This window comes from Bos mutus, chromosome 17, assembly GCF_027580195.1.
Source record: "Bos mutus isolate GX-2022 chromosome 17, NWIPB_WYAK_1.1, whole genome shotgun sequence".
Lineage (NCBI taxonomy): Eukaryota > Metazoa > Chordata > Mammalia > Artiodactyla > Bovidae > Bos > Bos mutus.
In genome coordinates, this window is record NC_091633.1 from 26,389,861 (window position 1) to 26,411,082 (window position 21,222).

Below are 21,222 nucleotides of genomic sequence, written 5' to 3' on the forward strand. Positions count from 1 at the left end.
CATTGGAGAAGGAAATGGCAACCCACTCCAGTGTTCTTGCCTGGAGGATCCCAGGGATGGGGGAGCCTGGTGGGCTGCCGTCTCTGGGGTCGCACAGAGTCAGACAGGACTGAAGTGACTTAGCATAGCAAACATTTTTTTCTGGTGGTTGTCGTAAGGTTTACTGCATTTTCTCCCAATGGTTATCGAAGGATATATTTCTTTAATAGGTTACATGCTACTGTTAACTTAAAAAATGCACAGTGCGAGAGTTCTGAGTCAAGTTCCATTTGGGGGCAAAATGAGGACTGCAGCCTGGGAGCCAGCACCTCAGATAACTCTGAGAACCTGCCCCAGAGAGGCCAGTATATGGTGAAGTGGGAATACATGCAATCAAGCACATATTTCTCCAGAAGATTTCTGCTAGTCTCATGAAGCTTTTGCTAGTCATGAGGAACAATTGTCACCATGAAGGATTTTAACACTTTTCTAAATATGAGGAGATATAAGAATTGGGCTCATAGAATCTGCTCCTGAAAATATCTATCTGAAGACCTGTCCTGCCAGATTTCCCAGAGCTCAAGGTGCCTGTTTCTGCTCTCCACCCTGAACTCCTTTCAGGGGCTGTTGAAGGTCAGCAGCTGCGGCAGCACATGACTTAATCCTATGGAGATAGATGGCAAGTGCCAATTTGTAGTTGATACTACCTTCCAACCATATTATACCACTGTGTGGGGGGCAGGCCCTTCACAAGTGTATGTTCCCACTTTCTCCCTCCCTTCTTCTATGGTTCTTCTCATACATCCTGCTTTTACACATGCTATCAACCTACAGCATGTTCTACTCTTTTTTTGACAATTCAAGTTTTACAGCAATTAAAAATAAGATAAATAGTCTTTCCTATTTACCTCAATTGTAACCATTTCTGGATATCTTGAGGGCTTCCCTGGTGGCTCAGCTGGTAAAGAATCTGCCTGCAATGTGGGAGACCTGGTTTCGATCCTCTAGGTCCATCCAACTCACTTTTTTAAAGTGCAAAATTCAATGACTTTTAATATCAAACCATGATTTGTGCAACCATCCCTGGTTTCTAATTTCAGGACAGTTTTATCATCTCTCAAAAGAAACTCTATACCCAGGATCTGTCACTCCTCAGTCCCCTATTCTCAGTCTCTTCTTTCATTTTGAAAAATACTATTATTAGGTATAGACTTTTGAGTCACAGTTTCCCTCTTCCTACCATCCCAAACTCCACATATTTCACTTTATTGTCTTTTGACTCACATACTTTCCGATAAGAAGGTTATTGTAATTCTTGTCTTTGCTCCTCTGTATGTAATGTGTATTTTTCTCTTATTTCTCTTTTGACGTCACATGTCTAGGGATGTGTGGTTTGTGTGTATGGTGTGTTTATCTGGTGTGTGAGGTGTGTGTGCATGTGTGTACATGTGGCATGAGGAATATGCACATGCATATGTGTGTTCTTTACGTGTGTACACGTGTGTGTACATGCACATGCATCTCTGTGTTGTGTGTATGTGTGTGGCATGATGAACGTGCACATGCATATGTGTTGTGTGTGTCTCTGTGTGTGTGTACATGTGTGTGTGTGTGCATAGTGTTGGTATGTTTGGGATTTATCTTTTTTGGGGACTGTCTGCACTTCTTTAATTTGTGGTTAAATGTAGCCCATTATTTTCCAGCATTCTTAGTTATTTGCTCTTCAAATATATTTTGTTGTCTCAGTTTCTCACGTCTACTTCTGGAATTTCAGTATACACATATGAGAATATTGGACACTGCTCCTTCATGCTCTGGTTTTTAGAAGTTCCTTTTTTTACTTTGTCGTTTAGCCTGGATAATTTTAATCGACCCATTACAGGGTTCACGGATTCCTTCTCTGCCTGTATTGCATCTACTTATGAGCTCCCAGAAGGAGTGTTTGATCTGTTATGTTTTATTTTTAGTGGCAGCATTTCCATTGATTCCTTCCTATAATTTTCATCTCTCTGTAGAATTTCCCCTTCTGTACATGAATACTGTCACACTTTCCCACTAAAGCATTTAACATATTAGTCACAGCTATTTAAAACTTTCTGATATAGTTTTGATTTTTTTTTTAATCTCTAGACATGGTTTTCCCTGCTTTTTTGTGTGTCATACTTTTAGAATAAATGCTGGGCATCAGGTGTAACACAGTGAGGACTGAGGTCAACAGTACTGCTGCTGGGAAAAGAGTACAACAGCTCTTTTCTGCTGGGCATTAATGTGTGTGTGTGCAGTAGTGCACACATGTGCTTATGAATGTGTATAATGCATGCATGCATAAGCATGCATTTTAACTTATAACTGTGCACTACACATCTATGCATGTTATGTGTGTGCGCGTATGTGTGTACATGCATGAGCACGTGTTTACTTGTGCACATGTGCACATGTATGTTCATAATATATGCACACATGTGAACACATATATGCATGTATACACACATGCATGTATATGTATGTGTCTGCACATGTTCACGTGTATGTGTGTGTGTCTGTGTGTGCATGCATGAGTACAGGTTTGCTTGTGTGTGCATGCACACACATGCATGTATATGTGTGCATGTGCACACACACGTGTGTGTATATGCATGTGTGCATATGCCTGCTTGCATGTATGTGCATGTTAAATCAGTCTGGTGGGGAGTGGAGCTGGCTTGGGTTCTGTAGCCATGGTTCCCGTCAGCACTGCACCGGCTTCAGTCTCCTCTGGCATAGCCTTGCACTTGGGGTGGGGTTGTTCAGCAGAGGGAGTTCCTCACTGTTCCTGCTCTACTTTCAGTTCCAGGCCTTTCTCCTCAGCCAGAACAGCTCCCCATGCTCTCACCTCTCCCATTCCTAAGATGATGAGTCCAGCTGGCCTGGAAGTGTGGTGGTGGGAAGTCCATTTCCCTGGTCAGCCTCAGGCTCAGGTTGCCCTGCATTGTGGGCAGATGTCCTCAGTGGCTCTCTCCCTGTTTGGGTACAAGGGGACCTTTCTGCCCCTCTCCGGGGACAGAGTGGTGTCTTGCCTTCCTCCAGTCACGGAAGTTCTCCCCAGTACCCTGGGGTGCAGTGGCAGCTGTCCTTCTCTAGTAATGTCAGGATTTTGGTCCCTGGTGGAGAAGGTCCAGACAGGTGTCATGCCTGTGCCATGGTGGCCACTCACTTCTCCTGTGAACACTGCTGAGAGGCTGCCTCCCAGCTCGCACCACCACCATCTTCTTCTTAGCACCTCTGATCATGGAGAAGGGCCTCGGCTGGGGTGTGAACTCCCCTCTGTCTGCAGCAACAGGGGGCCTTATGCTTTCATCTAGCTCACACCTGCCTTTCCAAATTCACTGCAGTTCTTTTGCTGAATTCTCCTTACCTGTCTGGGCCCCATTTCCTCATGCCCCCTCTCATGTGAGCCAAGACTCATGCACACCTCTCCTTAGAGGGGTCTGTCTTCCTCACATTTCAGGCCTGGTGGGCACCCTGACCTCCGCGTGCTGGTGGACTCAAGAAATTCTCACTTTTGTAGATGTGGAGGCTGCTCTTGTGGTGAAGGGGATAGTGCTCTTTCCAGCCTTCCATGTCCTTGGAGAAAAGTTTGGGTTTCCGTGCCCACGATCACAGCACAGCTGCTCCGTCTCTTCTCATCACTTCTGTGCTTGGGCCAGAGAAAAGGTGAAGATCAGCAGGCTTCAGGAAGAGCAAAGGTCAAGAGTGTTTTCTTGGAAGGCTGTGCCACAGGCATCTGCCTATATCTCACTGTGCGTGGTACCCTGGTCACCCCAGCTGAAAGGGAAGTCACTGTTTTTAACTGAGTTACAGGCACACTAATGCACTTATTATTTTTTGGCCATGCAGGATCTTAGTTTCCCAACCAGGAATTGAACCCATGTGCCTGCAGTAGAAGCACAGAGTCTTAACCACTGGGCCACCAGTGAAGTCCCCCCTCGCTGCCCCATGCACTTGGGATTCTGCCTGGGGAGAAGGGAGAGACTGGATTTGGGGCAGGCAGTTAGCCATGTCTTCTAGGCAGTCTTCTTAGAACCCTCCCCCCCCACCAAACTCAACAATTTCTTAAGCTCTAACCCTCCCCTCCTCTTTGGAAATTGGATGAAAGCTATGGAACACTCCTCTCAAAAGTTCATGTGTTTGCATTCAAACAGAATTGTGCGTGTGACCTCAGGGTGTCCAGTGACTCTATGAGGCTCTACCTGCATGTCAGGACCTACGGGACTGTCACCCCTGAGGCTTAGTCTTTTTCTTAAAAAAATTTAAATTGGAGGATAATTGCTTTACAGTATTGCATCGGTATCTGCCATATTATATATACATATCTCCTCCCTCATACGAAGAGTTGACTCATTGGAAAAGACTCTGATGCTGGGAGGGATTGGGGGCAGGAGGAGAAGGGGACCACAGAGGATGAGATGGCTGGATGGCATCACCGACTCGATGGACATGAGTTTGAGTGAACTCCGGGAGTTGGTGATGGACAGGGAGGCCTGGCGTGCTGTGATTCATGGGGTCGCAAAGAGTCGGACACGACTGAGCGACTGAACTGAACTGAACTGACTAATCTCCTCCCTCTCGAGCTTCCCTCCTACCCCCAACCCCCACCTCACCTCTCTAGGTCATCACAGAGCACTGAGCTGAACTCCCTGTGTTATACAGCAGCTTCCCACTGGCCATCTGTTTTACACGTGGTAGTCTATTATGTCAGCGCTAATCTCCCAATTCGTCCTACGCTCCCCTTTACCTGTTGTTTGCACAAGTCTGTTCTTTCTGTCTCTCCATTCCTTCCCCGAAAATAGGTTTGTCCGTATCATTTTTCTAGACTCCATATATATGCATTAATATACAGTATTTGTTTTTCTCTTTTGGACTTACTTCACTCTGTATGACAGGCTCTAAGTTCATCTGCCTCTGATGGTCAATCTTATTCTTGGTTGCCCAGAAGCAGAGCCTGGGGTTGACAATGTGTGTGTGTAGCTTTCTTGGAGGTTGATTCCAGGCATGAAGGTGTTTGCTGCTGCTGCTAAGTCACTTCAGTCGTGTCCGACTCTGTGCGACCCAATAGACGGCAGCCCACGGGCTCTGCTGTCCCTGGGATTCTCCAGGCAAGAACACTGGAGTGGGTTGCCATTGCTTTCTCCATTGTGTGAAAGTGAAAAGTGAAAGTGAAGTCACTCAGTCGCGTTCAACTTGTAGCGACCCCATGGACTGCAGCCTACCAGGCTCCTCCATCCATGGTATTTTCTAGGCAAGAGTACTGGAGTGGCTTGCCATTGCCTTTACAGGGAAATAAAACAGGCTGATGAGAAAGTCAATTCAAAGGTTGTTATTGGGTTGCCAACCCTGGAGTAGAAGAGAAGGGGGGTGTTTATCTGCTGGGTCCTGAACCCACTGGGCAGGGCTGCTCCCTGTCAGTGAGTGCCCCAGTTCTGGGTAATGATGCATGTGGCCACGTGCCCCCACCACCCCCACATCTCATCTGTCAAGTGGAAGGGGCCCCAGGCGGGCAAAGGCACACTGTGGGGAGTGAGGCTGGCAGGGGCTGCTATCAGGAAGATCATCCCAGTGCGTGGGACTAAGGAGTGAGGCTGACAGGACCAGCAGTGATGAGCAAGAGGGCCTGGGATGCCAGCAACCAAGCTCCACCTCTCTCTCTGTCCCCCCTCCCCTCCTGCCCCTTCCCTTCTGTGCCTACAGGTCACTGAAGGACAAGCGACTGCAGCTTCTGAGATCCATCCCTTTCGCCAGGACTCCTGATCACAGAAGCCAAGCTCAAACTTCCTCCAGGGAAACGTGAATTGATTGGTGCCTGTTGGCAAAAACTGGCTCTAGCCTCGAAGGAGCTCAGCAGACTCCAGTCTGTCCATTCTTTCCACCATAGTAACTCTTTATAGTGGAAAAGTGGGTATGAGAAGCCTTAATTTAAGATCCTTCGGGGTTATAGCAGCTCCAGTGGGGGTGGGGGGCCTCTTCTCTTCCAAGGCGCTGGTCTGGGAAGATTAGAGCCTAGCAGTAGGATGTACAACAATCACAGGCCTGGGGCACGGAGGTGCTGCGGGGGGTTCCCACCCTCCCCCGCTACCTGCCCTCCCGACAGAAGCACGTGGGCTGATGGAGGGCGCACCCTCCAAAGGAAGACCACTTACTTGTGGCCACAGAAGGGGAAGGGGAAGCCTGGGCTGGCAGAAACAACACAGGCCCTTGGTACACCCCAGGCTCCTTCCAGAATGTCTTTCCAGAATGCTCTTCCTTCCCTTGTCCCTTAAGAGAGAGAATTCCCCAACTCCCTCCCACCATTTCTGCAGTGCATTCATCTCTCAAGCTCTAATCCTGTTGATGTCTATGGTATCTGTGTGTTGCTTGTACCCCTAACACTGGCTGGGGGCATCATAGTTCTTCCTGGGGCGGCATCTCCACGGAACCCAGTGGGACAGGGCCAGCCCTGCCCAGGGAGCTCTTTACAAATGTGATGGTGTGTTGAAGGCTGTGTGGGTGGGGAGGTGCGGCTGAGGGAGAGGAGAACCAGGCACTGAGAATTCATCACCCTGCCAGCGTCTGGGCAGCTCTACAGGGCTCTTCATGAGCTCCACGCTGTCCTCCTGCTCAGCAGGAGGACACATATCCAGCTGTGGGTGAATAATCCAGTTTAGCCCCTATTTTCAGTCAACTTTACACTTTGTTTCATCCCTGTAAAACTGTATTGAATAGAGCCTAATTGGAATTTAAGCTTCCTTTGATTTGTTTCAGCTTTATCATAGTATAATTGACAAAATTGTAATATATTTAAGGTGTGCGATGTGATGATTTGATATACATGTACACTGTGAAAAGACTCCCACAGCAGAGCTAATTAACACATCTGTCACCTCACGTCTCACATATTTATCTTTTTTTGGGGATGAGAACATAAATTCTACTCTCTTAGAAATGTTAATTACACCATATAGTCTTATCCACTAGAGTCACCATATTATATTTTGGATCCTCATCTTATAATTGAAGGTTTACGTTCTTTTACCAACCTCTGGTAAATGCATTCACAGGGATGGGATTCCAGATGGGATTCCACACTCCATCAGTATCTTTTCCAAAATCCCCCCACCATAGGAAAGGATGCTTTACACAAAGATGGGCTCATCTCAGCCCATGAAAAGGAACCGAGAAAGGTGAGAGATGTGAATGAGCACGAACCTGCTATCTGGGATTGAGACGAAAAGCAAGTCCATGGGGAGTGAGGCCAGGTTCCGCTGACTTTGATTTCTACCCAGTTTTTATTGCTGTTATTGTACTGAGATGCCTCCTGTTATCTGATGGTGATTTTTAAAAAATGTTTATTGGAGTATAGTTGGCTCACAATGTTGTGTTGATTTCTGCTGTACAGCGAAGAAAATCAGTTATGCATATACACATATCCACTCTTCTCTAGATTCTTTCCCCATGTAGGTCATCACAGAGTATTGAGTAGAGTTCCTTGTGCTATGCAGTAGGTCCTTATTGGTCATCTCTTTTATATATGGTAGTGTATATATGTCAGCCCCAATCTCCCAATTCATCCCTCCCCCTTTCTACCCAGTAACCATAAGGTTGTTGTCTACATCTGTCACTCAATTTCTGTTTTGTAAATAAGTTCATTTGTACCATTTTTTTAGGTTCCACATGTAAGTAGTATCATATGATACATGTCTGACTTTCTTCACTCAGTATGACCATCTCTGGGTTGATGGTGATTTTTATGGTTAAAAAAAGAACACAGCCAGCGTGGTTCAGTCTCAGTGATGGGACAGGTCCATTTAATCAGCAATCTGTCTAATGTTTCGTAAATTAAGAAGCGGACTAAGGAAAGTCTGCATTGGCTCCCCCTCCTCTTGCATCTTTCTCTTTCTTCCAGAGGGAGGCGGTGGGAAGGAGAGAAAGCAGATGAAATGCAGAGATAAAGGCTGTAAGTTTCCACTGAGGCCATCAGTCTAGGCTACAGGATAAAGGTGCAGTTATGACAGTGGAATCTGCCATTTTTTTCAAGTGCGAAGAGATGGAGAAACGTGCGCAGGAATTTTCTGGAACCCTGCTGCCGCTGTGCAGGGAAGTTCAGGCTATCAGATCATCTGAGAGGTTGTGGGCTACAGGCGCAAGTTAAAAATAATCACTTTACAGTTTTGACATCACTTTTTTTTGTTCTTCCCCATGGAGACTGGAGGTCATTTTTCTTATCCTCTTTAGGAAGTACTTGGACTCCGTTCCCATTTAAAGTCAGGACGAAGGAGCTGATAATATTAGTTAACATTTAATGAGTGTTATTTTCTACTTTATAATAATAATCACAGCTAGCATTTATTGAGTGATATTTTTTTTTTTCCTTGCAAAAAACAGCGAGCGTTTATGGAGTGCTACATATTTTCCAAGCACTGCTTTGAAAGCCTTATATGTATCATCTCATTTCTTGTTACAGCTCTTTGGAGCTGAAACTATTACCTCCATTTTACAGATGAGGAATTTGAAACAGAGAGGTTCAGTAACTTGCCTAAGAACACACAGCTAGTTACGTGTTGGAGAGGGTACAGGGAGGTAAGTGTTAGTTAATTAAGTGTGTGTTAGTTAGGGGCATCCCTGATGGCTCAGACAGTAAAGAATCTGCCTGCAACGCATGAGACACGAGTTGGTATTTGTGTGGGTTAACTGTGTTACTTAATGGTGTGTGTGTGTGGACATGTATGCAATATAGATTAAAGTTTTAGTTTCTAGTAAAGTAAGATGAGGCTGGCTAAGGGTCCCTGGATGCTGTGGCTGGGGGGGAGATGTGGGGTTTGGTGTAATGGCCCAGTGCACCTTGTAAACAGTTTCATTCATCTCTGAAAGGGTTAAAGAGAAAAGTGGCCAGCATCCTATGGAGGGCATGAGCTGGGGAATGGGTGTGGGTGTTTTTTTTTTTCCATCCCTAGATCACCTTACTTTTTTCTTTGGGCAAAGAAGACTCAGCTCTAAACAGAGTTTATTGTCTGTTGTATGTTTTGTATTTATTAGTATTTTCACTGACTTTGAGGGTGTTAAGGGAAGGCAGCTAAGGTATGTCCACACCCTGGCTCTGTCTGCTCTGCTTGAGAACCACAGATCCTGAAAATAATTCCCAGTTCTTCTTAACAGACCGGTGTTAGGACCCAGAAAGGATCCAGCAGCCGTGGGATATAAACAGAGGAGCAGAGCTGAACAAAGTTTGAGGAGAGAGCCTTACATCACTCACTCTCTCCACCCCGAGAGCCGTGCCGGGGGACAGACGGAGGTGTAAGCCTGAGTCACACCAGAAGAACTTAGGCAGCAACGCGCTGGCCGGAGAGCCCCGGGAGCTCCAGACACAATTCCTCCCGCTTCCAGGAAAAAGGGCAATGTCCAACTCCAGACCTGAATGGGGACAAATGACGGCTCTTGACAGCAAAAGAAAACCGTGAGGGACCCAAGATCGCCCCCTGAGCCTCGCCACTGCAGTCCCAGCCCTGGATAGCTTTTCAGGAGTTTGGATCGGAAGCAGTTTCTCCTCCCCTCATCCCAGGGCCGGTTGGTTGCTCCAATGTGTTTATTGACCACCGAAGACTCTGAAGTTTGGAGACAGGCAAGAAACACCTCTTAACTCTCCACGACTCTGCCCTCACTCTGAAGTTCACAAACTCTAGCTAAACAGATGGTGTTCTTCTTTCTGGAACCTGTGACAATGTCCCTTTCCCAAAGAAGTGAAAGTTAAAGGCAACTCTGTCACAGACCCTCAGGAATTCCACTTGGATCATATTTTCACCTCTGAAAAAACCATGAAGAAGCTGCTGCCTCTTTGCTGCTGGCACTCCTGGCTGCTGTTATTTTATTGTGATTTTCAGGTAACGTCCCCAGGCGGTGCTCGTCGAGTCGGGAACAGATTTCTGCTGGGAGGTTGCTCGTGTCTTATAGTGTGATGTTTTGTGTGCAGGTGCACGGGGCCCACACCAGGTCACACGTCCATCCAGGTAAGGCAGCTTCCCCCATCTTCTGCTCACTACCTGTTCTTCCTGCCCAGTCTGGGGTCTGGAGGCAGTTTGCTTGTGTGTCTCTGAGGCTCTTGGGGAAGGAGCCCTTCTTGGGCTCCGCTGGCCCCACCAGCTGTCCTGACACCTTGTCCCCTGGGTCATTCATCGTCCTCCACCTCTGATTTGGAGAAGCAGGTCTCTCTGCGCCCCGAGCCTCTCGCTCTGGGGCATCTGAACACTTGTGATTCAGGAAATGGGATGTTCGTAGGTGAAGCATCTTCTGTCCTTGACTCATGTCGTGCGTCTCCAGCGCAGATTCACTTGAGCTGCCTTAGAGCAGCTTTTGTCCCCATCCTTTTGTCCCTGCCCTCTTTTGTCCACATCTCTCCGACGGGAGCTTGACTGCTCCAGCCCCTCCGAGGAAACCCCTCACCCACCCCTGGCTGGGTTCCCTTTCCCTTTGCCATCGTGAGTCCTGTCTGGATGCCTCACCATGAGGCTTTCCACAGGGAGGACGGAAGAAGCGAGAAACTTTTCCTTGCTCCTTCCCAGAGAAGGAGGTCTCTGGGACCATGGCAGGGGTGCACTTACTGGCCCTTGTTCCCATTTGCTGCTTGGCTGGTGCATGCATGGTGGAGGGGACCTCACACTAACATCCCCAAGTCTTTGCCTGGGAGCCATGAGAGCAACACTGGCCTGGGGGTGAGCGTGCTTCTGGCCGTGATTCTTGTCTAGAGCAGCCCTGCTGCCTCCACAACCCACTAGAGATGGTGGGCGCAGCATCCCCACGGTGTGAATCCAGGTTCCAGGAGATGGACCCCGGTCTGGTGGGAGCGCCAGCTTGGTGCTGGGTGAAGGTGGACGTGGGGTGGGGGGTCTGTCCCCGTTGGAGTGACGCGGCCCTCACGGTGGGCATCCTGTCATCTCCCTGTCTTTATCTGCAAGTTTATCTTTAAATGGAGAACAGGTTCCAAGACAACACTTCCTCCTAGCTATAGGTGGCATCAGACATTATGGCAGGGAATCCAGATGTTTAAGCAGAAACGTGATTAAGGGTCGTTATTGCCTCAGGCACCAGGATCAGCAGATGTTTCTCCAGATTTCTTTATTCCACCTGTGGCCAGGGGCATTTCCCTTGCAGCCTTCCCTTTTAGTTCCTCCGATTTCTTCTGCTCCTCCTCCTGTTTCAGCTTGGATGTCTTATCTTCCTTATCCATCTCCTGAGCTGCTTCTTGGGCTGCTTCAGGGGCTTCTTCTTGCCACCTTGGCAGCTCAACATAGCACCTGCCGCCCCTTTCCCAGACCCTTCCAGGTTGTGCTGCTGTTTCTTTTTATCTGCACATTCAAGTTCAGTCTTCCGTTGAAAAGGATGCAAAGCTGGTAAATTTTCACCGGCTCCCCTTTCCTTGGCCAAAATGCTGAATGATTTGGGGATAAATAAATCATCTAGCATTGCACTAGAGGGAGGCTGTGTGAGCCCTACCGCTAACCCACGCCTCATAGCTCACGCGGATTTCCCAGGAGAGATGAGGGGAGGGGTCTGGCCAAGAACATCAGGCAGAGTGAACAAAGCAGTCCTGAGACCCCAGCCCCATCAGGGAGGAAAGAGAGCTGCAGGGGCGTTCCCACATTGTGCCTTTGGCCACATCTCCCCACATGCACTCGCATCCTAGGCTGTCAGCTTCAAGGAGCAGCTTGAATCCAGCCTTGGTTTCATAGAGAGACTGTTCCTTTCACATCCTAAGTTAGTGTAGAAGATCTTTTTCTGTTGGTCAACTAACTACCTTAGAGAAATCATACTAATACTGACGATCACAGACATGTTACTAAAAAGGAGCAGTAGACACTGAAACCTGGGTGGGGAGAGTTCAAGTTCAAAAACCCAGATTTCTGACACATACATGTACACACACACACACACACACACCAGGCCTTGTTTTAAACAACTGGGATATGGTACAAACAGAACAGTCTTTGCACTCAAGTTGCAAAGAGTCTGATAGAGGAGACAGACTACAAATATACTAACAAACAAAAACTTTTAAATTATAGTGTGAGTGCCATGGGAAGACAAAGAAGGGGGTTGGTAGAAAGAGTGGATGGTGGGCGATAAAAGGTGATCAGGGCAGGCCTCTCAGAGGGTATGTCCCGTGGACCGAGGCTTGAAAGACAGAGCTGGTTATGCACAGCAAGAGAGCAAGGGGACTTCGGGGCAGGGGCGACAGCAGGGAGTCCTGCTGTGGCATGAACTCGGTGTGTCATGGGCCAAACAGGAAGGGACCACAGTTGGCACGGGATTGGCAGGGACCAGTTTTCCTCTGTGTGGTGTAGTTTTCTGTCCAGTGAAGTCAGTGGAACCCTGGAGACGTATTTCCCTCCACACATTCAAGGGGTGAGGGCTTCCCTCTACTGACACAGAGAGTAAGTAACAGGGAAAGGATGGAATAGAAAAATCTGGAAGAAAAACTGAAAAGAAAAAACAAAAGCTATTATTAACTTTCTTTATGAGTATTGATACCCCTCTGTCCCTCCCCCCTCACCAAACTGGATCAACGAAACATTAAATATGGATGAGAAATTATTCCTGAAGAACTGATTTTTTAAAAATGTATTTTATTGAACTATAGTTGATTTGCCATGTCGTGTTAATTTCTGCTGTACTGCAAAGTGATTCAGTTATACATACGTACATGTGTGTGTATATATATATATGTATATATATATATTTATCATACTCTTTCCCATTATGGTTTATCACGAAATATTGAATATAGTTTCCTGTGCTATACAGTAGGATCTTATTGTTTATCCATTGTATATGTAATAGTTTGCATCTGCTAACCCCCAACTCCCAATCCATCCCTTCCTTCACTCCCTGCCACCTTGACAATCACAAGTCTGTTCTCTATGTCTGTGCGTGTGTTTGTTTCATAGCTAAGTTCATTTGTGGTCATATTTTAGATTCCACATGTAAGTGATATCATATGGTATTTGTCTTTCTCTGTCTGACTTACTTCATTTAGTATAAGAGTCTCTTGTTGCATCCATGTTGCTGCAAATGGCATTATTTCACTTTTTTTCATGACTGAATAACATTCCACTGCTTACACAGGCCACATCTTCTTTATCCATTCATCTGTCAATAGACATTTAGGTTATTTCCATGTCTTGGCTATTGTAAATAGTGCTGCTGTGAAATAAGGGTGCATTCATCTTTTTGAATTAGAGTTTTCCCTGGATAAATATCCAGGAGTGGTATTTCAGGATGGTATGGTAACTCTGTTTTTAGCTTTTGGAGGAACCCCATGCTATTCTCCATAGTGGCTGCACCAACTTACATTCCCATCAACAGTGTAGGAGGGTTCCCTTTTCTCCACACCCTCACCAGCATTTATTTAGTTGTAGACATTTTGATGATGGCGATTCTGACCGGTGTGAGTTTTGCACTTTTGATTTGCATTTCTCTGATGTTTAGTATCTTTTCCTTTCCCTGTTGGCTATCTGTATGTCTGAAGAACTGCTTTATAGTTGTGACCTAGGCTGGAAGTCTGTCTCTCTCAGTTTATTTTTTAGGGCTGGGGGATGTTTTGAAGACCCTGTATGAACCGTGTTACCCCTCAGCTGTTGTCTTGTCTAAGTAGACATTTAGTCTGTTTAGGTTTCTTTGGTGAAAACCAGGGTGACTGTACAACCTGAAGATTCCATATCACCTTCTTTTTGGGAAAATAGCTGAAGTGTCTAATTCACAAAAAAATGAAACCCTTTTCTTCTGACACTTTTAGGTTCATGGATTGTTTACTCTTTAGGTTGTAAAAGGAAATCTATGTGTTCAATTAATTTCCTTGATATGTCTTGTTAATGCCACATAATGTTTTAATTAGTAAAAAACCTAAATTGCTGACATTACCATGTGGGGAGATTTCAAATTAAAAAAATATGTATTTCTGATTTAAAAAATATTTAGTATTTATATATTTGGCTGCTCTGTGTCTTAGTTGTGCATGTGGGATCTTTAGCTATGGCATGCAAACCCTTCGTTGTGGCCTGTGAGATCTAGTTCCCCAACCAGGAATTGAACCTGGACCCTCCGCATTTGGAGTGTGGAATCTTAGCCACTGGACCACCAGGGAAGTCCCTCTGACTTCTTTTTGAAAGTGGGAGACCTGGCAATACTAGGCATATCCTCCTACAGAGGTGGGATCACTGGCTTGGGAAGAAGTCACTTTCTTTAGACAGGACGCTCATTTTCTTCCCCGCCCAGCTGCTACCGCCCTGAGACCTGGGAGTGAGAAACCGGGGTGGTCCCGGTGTGTGTTCCCAGCACCTTTTCTGATCACCTGTGCCTTCCAAGTCGGAAGCCACAGTGAACATCATCCCTGGCCTCCCTGCAGGTAACTCCTCATGCCCCTGGCCCTCATGGATATTTCAGTGTGCACCTCCTTCATGACTTACTGGACAAACTCAGTGTTGATAGTTACATCTGGGCCATTTGGTGGGTAGCGTTCAGGCCCTCTCCTGGTCACAGACCCCCTCACCCAACCACTGATACTTCCCATCACTGGGCACTGGCTGGCAGGCAGGTGGCGGGGGGGGGGCATCTTTCTATGTGAACAAGACACAATCCCTCGATTCTATGAACCTTCCTGCCCAGGATGGACATGGCCATTTCTCAGTGGAGCTGATAATGGAAAGAAATTTATTACCCACAGGCTTCATTTTATGAAGACGAAAACTCTGAAGATATAACATCTGTTCTTTGCTCAACAGATGTTATTTCCTTTTCCTATTTTTTTTCCCCAGATGAGTTGAATATCAAGTCAATGATGTCTTCTCCTCTTCAAAATTAATATCCCAGATTTTAGGGAAAAAAAATCATGGTATAAATAGGGATGAATATTTTTGATTTTTGCATTTCATATTCTTACTGTGGAGGTCCTGGAATAGAACCACTGATTTCCCAGAGACATCAAGTCCCTAACAGGTACAAGAGAGTTAGTTGTGCACACAGCTACCTCTCTGTGGCCCCTATTGTAGAATTAGCTAGATTCTTGGCTTCCATTTTTGATGCATGTACATAACCCTGAAGGGACAGCCTCACAGATGCAAACTGAAAAAAGAACCCGATAATCTGGACCTGGGCACATGTTTGGCATCCTGGTAGAAATTCAGATGTTAGATGGAGTGCTTCAGTTTTCTCTGAAAATTTCATATGGACATTATCTACGGTCACTTTAATTGTGAAAGCAAGACTTAAATGGTTGTTAAAATACAGGTCCTAACATTCAATTGCTTCCCTGGTGGCTCAGAGATTAAAGCGTCTGCCTCCAATGTGGGACACCCAGGTTCGATCCTTGGGTCGGGAAGATCCCCTGGAGAAGGAAATGGTAACCCACTCCAGTATTCTTGCCTGGAGAATCCCATGGACGGAGAAGCCTGGTAGGCTACAGTCCACGGGGTCGCAAAGAGTCGGACACGACTGAGCAACTTCACTATAACAGTCAATAAAACAGAAATGAAAATCTCGCATCTTACACCCCATTTCTCAATTTTGTCACCCCAAACGAGTCTTCTCAGTTTCTAGAGTACACAGCCAAGCACCCCCTCTTTCTCTTTTCCCTGCCCTCTGAAACACTGTATTTTACACAAAATAGTTCACAATATACATATTTTTCTCACCTTGATTTTTTTATCTTAACAATACGACTAAAGAATATTCTATGTCAGTACATGTAAATCAGCGTCATTATTTATCCTAGTTACACCCTAGATCATTATATAGATGTTCCATATTTATTTAGCCAGCCCTCTGTAAATGAGCATGTAGGCTGTTTGCAGGTTTCTGTTACTATTTTAAAAATTCTGCAACAAATACCCTTGTACATAGGTCTTTGATCATATGCATGAGAATATGCTAGATCTTCAGAATAAATTTCTGGGAATTAAATTGCTAGGTCAAACATCATGTGAGCTTAAGATTTTGATAGATATTGCCCTCCAGAAAGGTGAACCCCCACCAGAAAAGGTGGTAGAACTTGCCCACTTCAGTGTGTTGTTGTTCAGTCAGTAAGTCCTGTCTGACTCTTTGTGACCTCATGGACTGTAGCTTACCAGGCTCCTCTGTCCTCCACTATCTCCTGGAGTTTGCTCAGATTCATGTCCATTGAGTCAGTGATGCTATCTAACCAACTCATCCTCTGCCACCCCCTTCTCCTTTTGCCTTCAGTCTTTCCCAGCATCAGGGTCTGTTCCAATGAGTTGCCTCTTTGCATCAGGTGGCCAAAGTATTGGAGCTTCAGCTTCAGTAACAGTCCTTCCTAATGAATATTCAGGGTTTTTTTCCTTTAGGATTGAATGGTTTGATCTCCTTGCAGTCCAAGGGATACTTAAGTCTTCTAATAAGTGTAACTTTTCATTTGCCAGTCTGATAAGTGAATAGGCTAGCTCGCTGTAGTTTTAACATGCTTTTTAAAATTATCAGCATGGTTGAACTTCTTATATTTCTAAAAGTAATTTGTATTTCTTTTTCCTTGAACTGTCTATGTCTATTTTGTATATAGTAGTATATATATTTTAATCCCAAATTTGTAATTTATCCCTTCCCCTACTTTCCCCTTTGGTAACCATATGTTAATTTTCCATGTTTGTGAGTCTATTTCTGTTTTGTAAATAACTTAATTTGTATCTTTTTTTTTTTTTCGATTCCACATATAAGTGATATCATTTAGCATTTGTCTTTCTCTGCCTTGTTTACTTCACTTAGTAAGATAATCTCTAAGGTCCATCCATGTTGGTGCAAATGGCATTATCTCGTTGTTTTTTATGGCTGAATTGTACTCCATTGTATACATATGTACCACTTCTTCTTTATCCATTCATCTGGTGATGGACACTTAAGTTGCTTCCATGTCTAGACTGTTCTAAATAGTGCTGAAATGAACACTGGGGGTGCATGCATCTTTTTGAATTAGAGTTTTCTCTGGATATGTGCCCAGGAATGGGATTTCTGGGTCATATGGTGGTTCTATTTTCAGTTTTTTAAAGAACCTCCATACTGCTTTCCATAGTGACTGCACCAATTTATATTCCCACCAACAGTGTGGGAGAGTTCCATTTTCTCCACACTTTCCAGCATTCATTATGTGTAGACTTTTTTATGATGGCTATTCTGGTTGGTGTGAGGTGGTACCTCACTGTATTTTTAATTTTTGATAATTAATGTTGTATTTTTGATAATTAGAGATGTTGAGAATATTTAGTAGATATTTTTTGATTTTTGAGTTTTCTTTATTAAGAATAGGTCAAGTCAACCGGTGTCTCCTGCATTTCAGGCGGATTCTTTACCAGCTGAGCTACCAGGGAAGCCCTTCATTTATTCAAGGGTTCTTTTACATCCTTCAGTATGATTTGATTGTTTTCTTCGTGAGAATGTTGTGTAGTTCTTATTCTTTTGTCCTTAAATGTCTTCTCTTTATTGATTGCATTTATAAATTAAAACCTTTCTTCTATTTTTTTTAGCATTATTATATGAATACAAGAGAGCTATTCACATTTGCATGTTTAATTTGTATCAGCCTCCTTACTAAATTCTTTTACCATTTGTAACAGTTTTTCACTTACTAAATTCTTTTCTTATTTGTAATAGTTTTTCATTTTCATTATCAGGCATACATCATTTGAAAATAATGATCATATTATCTCTTCTTAAAAAATATTTTTTACAATGAACAACACAAAGATTACTTTGGTAATTTTAACTTTACTGGGACCTGGCAGACACTGAAGGCAGTTGATTATTATTTAGTCATCTGGATCTTTATTTCCATTTCTGGGAACTGTTCACAGAGAATTAATCCCAGAGAAGATTCAAGTTAGGAGAACAGTTGAGTGTGTGATGGTGCAGCCTCTCCAGAGACTATTACCCAAATTCCATTATGAGAGTTAGAGAGAAAAAAAAAATGAAATAATTCATATGATATTAAGTGAGAAGAGCAGAATAAAAAAGAACATGTCTGCACAATATGATGTCTACTCAAAGTACAAGGACCCTAAAGGAGACTTTTAAAGGATTGATTTTTAGTATGGAGGAAGCAGAGCAAAAATAGAAAGATCAAGATCAATTCAGGAGATGTATATGGAGGATTGTATCTAAAACCAGTTGGCTGGGTGACTACTGAGGTGGCATTGTATTCCTTGTCTTAACATATGGCTAGAAGTACAATTATTTTATAGATTATTGTTAGACTGAAATGAGGATGTATTTGTAAAGAATCTCACACGATGTCTGCACAATATAGCTGCTGGCTTCCTCCTCTTTTTCAGCCTTTTTTTCTCTCTTGTCTGATTGCATCAGCTATTTCTCTTAAAGCATAGGAACTAACGGTGGGATAATGGACATTCTTATCTTTTTCTCTGACACATGTGGGCATGCTTCATGTGTTGTGCCATTAGGCAGAATGGCTTTTATTTTCTTTGGGCTAAAAGGTATCTATTCCTATTTAGTATGTTTTATCCTGTAAAAATATTCATTTATTTTTAGTTTATTGAGTTTTTGAAACCTGGGAGTGTGTGTCGAATCTATTCAAAGACATTTTGAGTACCTCCGCAGTCACTCTGATAATTAACTCTTCCCGCAATTCCTGATGTAGGTAGTAAGTAGCTCCTTATGTCCAGCTCTTTCTTTCCTAATAGTGATGTAACATTTTTATTCTTTTTTCCCTCAAGGGTTTGAGGTCCTGGCTTCTGCTTCCCATTACTGGCCATTGGAAAATGTGGACGGGATCCACGAACTTCAGGAGACAACTGGAGGTAGACAGGGGTGGAAACAGAAACTGGGGCCCCATGGGCATCTCTCAGGAATCAGGGGCAGTCTAGAGAGACAGGGAACAACAAACAGCATCAGCTGTGAAGCCAGGATGACAGAGATGAATAGATATTTGTGTTGCTTCCCCTTAATAATTGTTATTGCAAAGTATTTTCACTAGAAGTTTTATATGTTTTTATGATTAAAAGAAAACATTTATGTTTCAAAATATTAAGATGTGCATTTTCTCCAACAACCTTAAAACAAAAGCAGCGGTTTTCAGCTTTAACTTGTACCTGATGGATCAACCTCTGTACGAGTCAGGATGTATGTTTTCTAGGTAGACACAAATGGTATAATCTACACGCCTGCCAAAGCAGGGGCCCATCTGAACCTAGGGCCAAGGATTGTGCCAGTGAAGACTAATGCCCTGTTTGTGGGGTCACAATTTCATTTAGCAAAGGTAATCCCACCTACCCATCAGCTCTTCCATGCTTCACTGATAGCCCCCCTCAACCCCCACGCCTTGAGAAGATCGAACATCACCTAAGATGATTCCAGTGGTCTGCAATTCCATGGAAAATAAAGTTTCTATCTGACTCAGTTCAGACTTTTACCGGAAGGAGAAACCCCAGACAGCCCTGAGTACTTTTTCCATTCCAATAAGATTTTTTAAAGTGTAAGTTTTGAGCAATTTGGGATGTTCTGACATTTTAATTTTTATTCCTCTTGATTATGTCCAATGATTGATTTGTACAGCAGGAGGCTTATGTACAACCATGCTAGCACATGCTCAGATTGTCTGTACTGGTTCTTTGCAATGAAAAAAAAAAAAAACCCACATTGCTGCTTATTAGGATTCTCACACCAATACACTGATTTGTTCCTTATTCCCAGGACGTCATGTGCTGCCATAAATTGTCACTTCAGATTCTAAAATGTCTTTCTTAAACTTTGCAAATCAGGAAGTATTACAGTGAATGTCTCTGTTGTTGGCATCCTTAGAGGCACTCAAAGAGCAGGGCCCTCCAGAAGGATGCTATCCTCCTGTGCAGGGCTACCCAAAGCCCTGCCTTCATCTGGCATTATCTCTTCCTTGCCTGCATGTTGGGCAGCAATGGCGGCCATGATGAAAACTTACATTGAACCACTGGGGCTTCATATATTCTCCAAATAGTCTGTGCTATAGCGATGGACTGTTCCTGTGGCAGTTCATTTTGTGACTATCTCGGGTCAAAAGAAATGGCTTTCCCTTGTCATAATCTAATTTTCTCTTCTCAGGGCTTTTATTTTAAAGCCTTTGAAAGGAGATCATTCCAACTGGAAAATGCATTGTCAAAATAGCTCCGTGTTTAGGACCTGGGTGCTAACATTTCCGTAATTACTTTAAACAAGAGTTCAAATAATGATCCGTATAGTTCTCTCCTCACCCTGTCAACTCATCTCATTGTCATAGGTTATCAGATACAATTACATTGTGGTTGGATTTTGTTCACCCAAAATATTAATTTCCCATAAAACTCAAACTACATTGGTGTTTGTCCCAAAACACTCGAATAATAAAGGTTTCACTGCCCTTTTCCACGGGATCTATTCTTTATGTTATAGTGCACTGCTGGCATATTTCAATTTGATTACAGGTTTCTTAAGGCAAAAAGAAAAAGGAATAGAATCCATCAGCACATTTTACTGCTGGGGACGGTTGAATGGTGTTGGAAATTATTGCATGGATGCACTGCTTTGTTATTTGTTGCTGAATTAAATCTCTGTTGTTTTGTCCATTTGTTGTAATAACGTGTAGTTGTTTTCATGCTGTGCTTCTGTTTCATCAGTTCTTGTGACATCACAACCGTTAATCCTTTTTGTTAAGGCTACTTCGTGGCCGAGTTCAATTTCATATCTCTCAACTAAAGTATCTGAATGGGAGTTGGGGCCAGCACGTTGGAACCAAATACAACAGCCACAGCACCCTAGCTTGGGGACAGTATGGGGCTGCTGGAGTTGCCATAATGTTGACTGAATAAGTAAGAAGGAGGTGGGGCTGGGAGAGAGAACCCAAGCTGTTTGTGGGATGGAAGCACGCTTATGGGTGTGTATTATGTTGAGAGATATGTCGGTTCCATTTGTTTTTTGTGTCACTCATTCATTGTGCTTTTTTTTTTGTTGTTTCACCCAGCATCACGAACCCACAACCTCACTGTGCTCCCTTCTCATAATTCTACCTTTGTTTATACCAATGACTCTGCCTACTCAAATTTCTCTGCAACTGTAGGTGAGCATGTGTTACTTCTGGGTTAAGTTTGGATCTGCAATGAATTGAAAGGCCAATCCGATCTGGTTCTATATGAATTCACTATATCTTGACTAGCAAATGAACAAATATCTCCCCAAGAGCCAAAGAGTCAGGGTATTTGATGGTAAGGACTT

General features: G+C 44.1%; 1 protein-coding gene, 1 non-coding gene and 1 pseudogene across 3 annotated transcripts in view; 1 reads left to right on the forward strand and 2 right to left on the reverse strand.

Annotated features, from left to right (window-relative positions):
- Positions 1-9,214: 9,214 nt before the first annotated feature.
- The window catches only part of ADGRD1 (adhesion G protein-coupled receptor D1), a 176,173-nt gene continuing 164,165 nt past the window's right edge, over positions 9,215-21,222 (forward strand). Inside the window, exons 1-4 of one of the 2 annotated variants that reach the window (XM_070386343.1) lie at positions 9,215-9,869; positions 9,959-9,995; positions 18,717-18,800; positions 20,972-21,067. In XM_070386343.1, coding sequence (XP_070242444.1) covers positions 9,804-9,869; positions 9,959-9,995; positions 18,717-18,800; positions 20,972-21,067 — 283 coding nt within the window. In that variant the 5' untranslated portion in view covers positions 9,215-9,803. The remainder of the gene's footprint in view (positions 9,870-9,958; positions 9,996-18,716; positions 18,801-20,971; positions 21,068-21,222) is intronic. The other variant, XM_005891222.3, reaches the window with a different exon arrangement.
- Positions 11,030-11,274, reverse strand: LOC138991440 (translation machinery-associated protein 7-like; annotated as a pseudogene).
- TRNAW-CCA (transfer RNA tryptophan (anticodon CCA)) lies at positions 14,053-14,125 on the reverse strand. Its single transcript has one exon. It is a non-coding gene; the product is annotated as a tRNA-Trp (tRNA).